The sequence below is a fragment of the Zingiber officinale genome, chromosome 9A (genome assembly GCF_018446385.1).
Source record: "Zingiber officinale cultivar Zhangliang chromosome 9A, Zo_v1.1, whole genome shotgun sequence".
Classification (NCBI taxonomy): Eukaryota; Viridiplantae; Streptophyta; class Magnoliopsida; order Zingiberales; family Zingiberaceae; genus Zingiber; species Zingiber officinale.
In genome coordinates this window covers 20,507,400-20,515,362 of record NC_056002.1, presented here as the reverse complement: position 1 = coordinate 20,515,362, position 7,963 = coordinate 20,507,400, and the positions used below count along the sequence as shown (strand labels likewise).

General features: G+C 41.9%; 1 protein-coding gene across 1 annotated transcript; it reads right to left on the bottom strand.

The window, feature by feature from the left end:
- Positions 1 to 6,350: 6,350 nt before the first annotated feature.
- Positions 6,351 to 7,586, bottom strand: LOC122020602 (transcription factor MYB44-like). Its single transcript, XM_042578599.1, has one exon. The coding sequence runs from the start codon at positions 7,496 to 7,498 to the stop codon at positions 6,491 to 6,493; it is 1,008 nt and encodes a 335-aa protein (XP_042434533.1). The 5' UTR covers positions 7,499 to 7,586; the 3' UTR covers positions 6,351 to 6,490.
- Between the last annotated feature and the right edge of the window lie 377 nt (positions 7,587 to 7,963).

Genomic DNA, 7,963 nt, shown 5'->3' with positions numbered 1-7,963 from the left:
TCAGGGAATGTCGGGTGTCAAGATTTTTCTGACGGTGAATGACACGTGGCATCTTTCTATAGGTCTGAGGAGGGATTAGGAGGTGATGAACCACAGACCGTTAGCATATTCCCTGATAGGTGGTGATTATTCTCTGACGGTTTCTTACGATTCTCTGGCTTGATTGTCGTGTAGTGTTGTTCGCCCCAATCTGCCAACGTTCGACTGGGTCCTTGTACCTACAAATCTTGACCTGTACGCACAGACCTGCCCTGCGTATTCCCGGGCTTGTTTGTTGTCCCGCAAATCCAGACCTGTATTTCCTGTCCTACATTTGCCATTCGGTCTACCTCGGTAGATCCAGACCTGTGCCTATCGCCCTGTAAGCCTTCGTCCACATATCCTGACCTGTGTCTTGGCTCCGTATATCCTGCTTTGCGAGTCTTGGTTCGTATATCCCGACCTGTACGCTCTGTCCGTGTATATATCCTGTTACGCAAGTCCGCCAGTCTTGACCTGTCATCCTTGGTTTACCTATCCCGACCTATACGTCTTGTCAGTGTATTCTGTTCCGCAAGTCCATAAGTCCTGACCTGTCATCCGTGATTTGACTATCCCGACCTGTACGCTTTGGTCTGTATCCTACGCCGCAAGTCTATAAGTCCTGCCCTATAATCCTTGGCTTGCATATCCCGACCTGCACGCTTCGGTTCTTGTATCCTGCGTTGCAAGTTTATAAATCTTGCCTTGTAATCCTTGGTTTACATGTCCTGACCTGTACGCTTTGGTCTGTGTGTCCTGTATATCACGTCTATAAGTCCTGCCCTATAATCCTTGGCTTGCATATCCCGACCCGCACGCTTCGGTTCTTGTATCCTGCGTCGCAAGTTTATAAGTCCTACCCTGTAATCCTTGGTTGGCATATCCCAACTTGCACGCTTCGGTTCTTGTATCCTGCGCTGCAAATTTATAAGTCCTGCCATGTAATCCTTGGCTTGCATTTCCCAACTTGTACGCTTTGGTCCGTAAGTCCTGACCTGTCAGCACTACCTGTATGCGTTGTCCGGATATCCCGACCCGTAAGTCCGTAAATCCTGACCTGTCATCCTTGGCTTCTGAGTTCCTACTCGCCATGTAGGCCTAACTCCGAAATGCCACTTGTGCCCGACCAGGTCCATCCCATAGCCGGGCTCTTTGAACCCCACGTAGGTCAGACTTTTAACCTCCACATAGGCCGGACTTTTGACCTCCACATAGTACTGACTTCTGACTGTCACATGAGCTTGACTTTTGACTGCCTCGTGGGCTTGACTTTTGACCACCCCGTGGGCTTGACTTCTGACCATATCTATTGTCCGACCCCACTATCATGCGTCGTATCATCTGACATAAAAGTAACCTTCCTTTGGGCTGATTACTTTTAGCATAGATATACGTCTACCAACACAAAATATATTAAATCTACCTAAGGTGTCTTCCTTTGGCCCGACACATTAGTTCAACATAGTAGCACGTTGTGTAGATGGACCCAAGAAAATACTAGGAACTTAATTCAAACAGAAATTACTTAATCAACCTTAACAACTTCAAATTAAAATTTTCAATTGGTTGATACAATATAATAGTCGATTGGTTTTATCCAATCAATTATCACAATCGATTTAAAAGTCCACTATATGCGACTATGTGACCATAATTTTATAATTAAATAATATTATTTATACTATTTAAACTAATTATTCATGTAAAAAAATTATACACCAATTTTTCCCCATGAAACAGTACTTATGTTTACGTTTTTTTTTCAATTTCACGAAAATAGTTTTTTTTCTTAATTTGATACTATTCCACGTTGAAACAGCAACTTAATCGAGAAAAAAAAAACTTAATCGAAAAGGAAAAAATAATAATCTCTATCGATTAAAAATAATTATAATCGATTGATAATTGACATAGTCACGAGTTTATGACAGGAAATCAATTAAGAAAAATTCTTAATCAATTTCTATAGATTTTGTTCGATGTTTTAGGCTTGGTAATCGATTGGTTGACCAAATCAATCGATTAAACCATCACTAATAGAAGATCTAGCCTTTCCTAGATTTTATATGCAAAAGATTTCGATGATCAAAGATTTGTATTAACTAGGAAAAACTTGATCTAGCATACAAATTAGAGCTGTCAGACGGGTCAACCCATGGCGGGGCGGGTCGGCCCGTGGCGGGCCAACCATTTGGCGGGGCGGGGCGGGGGCGTGGCGAGACATCAATTTGGCGAGTTGGGAAATTTCCAACCCAACCCAATCCAAGGCGGGTCGCGGGTTTGGCGGGCCAACCCGCGGGCCTATCAAATTTTTAAAAAAAAATTAAAAAAAAATAGTTAATATCTTCAATGTTTTACTTCGAAAATATTTTATCAATCAAATGTTTTCATAAACAAGTATTTTAAATATAAATGGACATAAACAAGTACTTATGTTGGGTCAAAAGTACTATTTTTATTTTAAAATTATAACAAAGAAAGATAATAAACTGGCATAAAATTGTGCAATGAAGAGGAATAGTAATTAGGACTCCTGGCTGTGCATCGAGCAGTTTAGATCAGTGGTACCCTGGCTGTGCATGCGTAAACGAATCAAAATAAGAAGGTCATCTACTTTTAAGAAGGTCATCTAGTTTGGGTACACACACAAGCTCTTCATAGTGCATAATGTATGTTTCAGATTTATCCCATAAATGAATCAAATAAAAAGGTCATCTACTTTTAAGATTAATCGACTTTGTGTGCATATATATTTCTGTAACTTTTGTCTATCACACTCAACTTCACAAGTATGAGCTTTTCCTAATTAGTATTCCTCTCAACGAAGAAGATAATGAAATGCTACAATTTAACCTTTGGTATTCTCGTAATTGCAACATTGACTACAGATATAAACTGCTTACATGTGTTTCTCAACCCGCGGGCCAACCCAAGCCCATCGCGGGCCGACCCGCGCGGGTCGCGGGCCTAGGCGGGTCGGCCCACGACGGACTTGGGTTGATAAAATTCCAACCCAACCCGCTTAAATTGTTTGGCGGGGCGGACCAACCCGACGGGCCTAACCCAAATTGACGGCTCTAATACAAATAACAAATCGATCAAAAACCTAAACTTTATTGCCAATGAAAACGACGAAATGGAACTTGACTCTGATACCAATTGAAAATTCTCGTTAAAAACCTAAGCAGTATGAATTCTAGATAATCAAAATAAGAATTCTTATAGGAAAAAATAAGAACATATGAGCATGGATCTTCGTTTCATCGAGAACATGACATAAAAAGTAAATAATACATAAACATAATGATAAAGAACCTGATTGAAGAGTCATATCTTTGTCTTTCAGCGTCGTCAAGAGATCCTGTGGAAGAAGAAATAGCGGAAGGAAAAGGTAGGTCTTCTGGAGGAGTTAGGGTTGATAGTGCCAAATTCTCTTCGTCAATGGGGAACGAAAAGACGTCTCAAGATTACCCTAATCCTCTGGACACAAACCTATTATATAGTGCACATCTATTATCAGCCCATCTATAATAATAAATGCGGGATTATAGGTTTTACACATATGAAATCCACATCCAATTACCCGAAACTCACTAGACATAAGTTAGATCACTTTAAAGGGTTCGGATCGTATTCACGTGTGCAACTTACAAATAAGCCCACCTAATAGTGATAATTATATCCAACAATGTGAAGCTATGACAAATACGTATATCAAATGAGAAAGACCAAAAAAGACTTGGTTATCCATGGTAAAATAAAATAAACTTTATTTAAATATAGATGATGATATAGTTAGAGATAGATCTCAATGATGTAAAAGAATCTATATAGTCGGCCCCACCTAGTGGACTTGGTTGTTATTATTATTTTTCACCAATTAAAGGATCACCTTATAGATTTTTTTTATGAAGTCACAAAATAAAGAAAAATATGGTTATTTTTATGTATAAATTTTTGATAATTCAACTTCAATTTTTCGTAATTGGCACAAAATATTCAGTTTATGTTGATTAATCTTAAGGATGATTTAGCCAACCCTATGGAAGTTTTCTATCGATTATTAAGATAAATCGAAAAATGCTCGTAGCGGAGAGTCCATCAACCTAATATTCATAGGTCAATTAAAATATATCCGTTAATTTATTAAAATGAAAATTTAATCCCTAAATATTATAGAAATCCAAAAGATGTCACCATTAGAGCAATAATTCATCTTTTTAGTTAGAGAGAGGATGGCAACACTATGAAAATTATTCCATATCAATTTTGTTGAAACAAAGTGATAAAATTAAATAATAATAAAAATGACTTAACAACGTCTTCTTGTATATATATACCTGAATGGGTTGGTGAGGGCGTTGGGAGTGAATGTATTCACCTTTTTACCATCATACTTGGATATGTCCTCCGGGCTTTAGTGTAATAAATGATGGAACAGATTTCCTTAAGCACCATTCAAATCTCATCCAAGAGATTATATACGAGGAGTTTAAATTATTTATGACATTGGATTGTCCACGATATCCATTAACATTTTTTGATTTAATCTAATGATAAATGATCCTATTTGAAATCAGTAGAAACGACATGCTGGACAGATGACTATGTCATTGATTGGGCAAAGACTCCTAACTAGAAAAAATGACTCTAAACGGTCTTGCTTGTCAAAAGGAATGTCAGTAATTAGGTCAGGGATGGATTATCAGCGTAGACACTTCGACGCTCAAGTCAGTAATTCAATTGAAGGTGATAAATAGTAGAATGAATAGTGATTATGGTTACGTAAAGTTATGTAACATGGTGTACCTATGTCTATAAATGGAAACCGCTTTTTATAATGTTACTATTTGTCTGTGCACGAATCTCAAAATATTTCCAAAAAGGACATATTATAAAGATGCTTCCCAAAATGGATTCGTAATCTCTGTATAGAAGCTCCTTCTGTACAATTGGCACAGGGAATATTCCTTTGATTCTTTGACAGCTGTTACACAAGACAACAAGAAGAAATATAGGGACATTGGATTAAGGGACCCTTAGTATGCTTAGTTGGCAAACCAACTAGGTTCCCTTCAACAGTCTGATCGGCTATCATATGTAAGAGCAGTCAGATCATATTTAAGGAGTCATCATAGACTCAGTCTTTGCCTGACCTCCTAGTTTGGTCAATGAATCTGATAAGATCAAGTGTCCAATATATTCGATCAAACGTATGATCCGATCAGCTAGATCACCTGATCGAGACAGCAGCTCACACTATCTTGAGTGACAAAGAGAACTCTGCTTTGAATGGCATTGGTTTAGCTCGGGACTTCATCCATATATATTGAGGGACTCGGATTCCGATCAGACTAAAAGTTAGATCAAATGATCGCTAGACCGAGATGATCGATCATGTTGACTCTGAGTGTTAACCTCTCCTTGACATTAACTGTGATGTCAACTGACCTATTGAATTTTTGTCCGACTTAGGAGGACCCACATTATTCACAATGCTTTATTCACCGTATCAACTGCTAAAAAAGATAGGTTAAGAGAGAGATGCAAAGTACCAAAACCAGGAAAAATCTAAATCTTGGAGTGACTTCTAACAAAACTCATTTTAAAGTAAAATGCTCGCACATATTTTTTTTATTACTAAAAGTTTAAAAAAATATTAAAAACATTAGAAACTTCATTATAATTCAAAATGATTAGTCATTAAAGAAATTTTTTTATAACTCATATATCGTTTAAGATATATAAATACACACTTGAGATTGAGATATAATAGAAGCAGCACTCCCAGATAGCAATTAACGGTCAGAGATTGTCTACATCTAGCCAACTATCGGATATTTAATACTCTCTCTCTCCAGCAAAGTCACCGCATCACGCCATCTACACCACAACCTCCATGGCCTCCTTTTTCCAGACGGTAGCCCGTAAGATCGCTCTCAATCTCACGTTTCGTAGCTGACTTCCCTTTGCACCACCGAGTCTGTATTCAAACATCTCTTTCAGAATCAGAGGACACCACCGAGTCAGGATTTCCTAATACTAAAGTCAGACAATTTAGCTGGCATCTGCTTGACAGATCAACTGCAATCGCCTTCATGTCAAAACCGATCAACCTCACCCATCTCTTCCCGTTGCTGTCGACGCTGACAACCAAACCACCTTCGACCGAACTCTGTTCTCACGCGTCCAAGAATTAATTCTACTCCAGCTCTACTATATTGCTTCGGTCAATCCATCGCCTCAACTGCTATCGCCTATCCAATACCACAATAAAGTTTTTATTTTTTATTTTTATTTGTATTTTTAAAAAATATTTTCCACCTTCCTAGCTTCCAACTGCACATAGAAGTAAGTTTATTCCCTTGCAAAATTAATATGTAATGATTAGAAAATAGAAAATTTAACTAAAATTTTTCCCCTTCTTCAGAGAAGAGGTTGTTCTCTTCTCTCCTAATCGATTGATTATCTACTCGATTTTTGCGACGCCGATCCTCTTGATCGCGACGTTTCTAACACTCTCCGATGGCAGCGGGGACAAAGTGCAGGTGGACATGCCGCCGCGCTCCAAGCTCGACATGTAGCTCCTCACCTCCTGCCGGATCATCTCCTGCATCACCGCTAGGAACTCCGGGCCGAAGAGAACCGGCGCCTGCCGATGCATCGACGTAGTGGCGTCCGCGCTCCTCGTGGGAGCAGATGGCGATTGCTCCTGCGGTGCCGCCTCCTTGTCGGCGCTGTGGCGGTGGGCGGAGATCTTTATTAGGTCTGCCCCCGGGAGGGAGAGCGAGAGAGAGGTAACCGGATCTTCTTTCTCCTTCGGAGCGGTGGTCGTGGCTGCGGCGGAGGAATCGGTTTGGGGATGGTGGGTTGGAGTACAGGATGAGGACGGTAGGACCACGCCTCCAGTTCTAGGCACTGGCCGGTAAATGGGCGAGGCGGCGGATACTGGAGAGATCATCGGAAGGCTATGGTGGCTGGAGTCGCTGAGATCGGATCCAGACGGGCTTCCAGGGCTCAGACAGAGGCCTGCCGCAGCTCCGCTCGTCGACAACGTGGGCCCGTCGCTTCTCGTCCGCTTCAGCGGCCGCACCGCCGCCACGTCATTCGCCTCCTCGGCGGAGGCGAAGCACCGGCGTTTGAGGGTGGAGTTCCAGTGGTTCTTCACGGCGTTGTCGGTCCGCCCTGTGAGGAGGCGCGCGATGGTAGCCCACTTGTTGCCGAAGCGGAGGTGGGCGCGGATGATGGTCTCATCCTCCTCCGCCGAGAAGGGGCGGTGCTCCACCTGTGGCGACAGCTGGTTGCACCACCGGAGGCGGCACGACTTCCCCGACCGCCCGGAGATCGACTTGCTTATCAACGACCAGTTCCGGGCACCATGGCGCTGGACCAGGTTCTGCAACGCCTCGTCCTCCTCTGGGCTCCAAGGCCCCTTGATCCGATCGACGTCCTTGTTCCTGCTTCCGACCGCCGCCATGGCCAAACCCTATCGTGAAATCGGCCCTAATTTCTATTCCCAGCTTCGGTTTAGTTCCGAGCAGAAAAGGAAGCTCGCTGAAGGAACGAAGGGGGCGCAACACCATATATCGAGAATGATGAGCGAAAACTTGACCGGCTATGAGCGGTAGATGAGACCTACTTGCTAGGTTTCGGACCCACCCACCGCTCAGGCGGCTACGTGCATACAGCTGGCAAACCGGCACCACTCGGTGTCCCTACGCAACCGACTTAAACTCCTGGTTTGACCACAGTCAACCGACTAAATAACTGCTCGTCGTCCGTTTCCGGTGACGGACCACCGTTAAAACATCTCTTTCCTTTCATGCCCTAATAATTAATTCGCACACGTTTAATTAAAATTAGCTATATAATCTTTTCCTTGATTCTGCGAATTTGAATCGCCGACAGGTTTTATGTCTTTGAGAATTTTAATGTGATCCTC

What these genes read in the sequence shown, in the direction of transcription:
- LOC122020602 (XM_042578599.1), bottom strand. Translation starts at nt 7,498, where the DNA reads ATGGCGGCGGTCGGAAGCAGGAACAAGGACGTCGATCGGATCAAGGGG.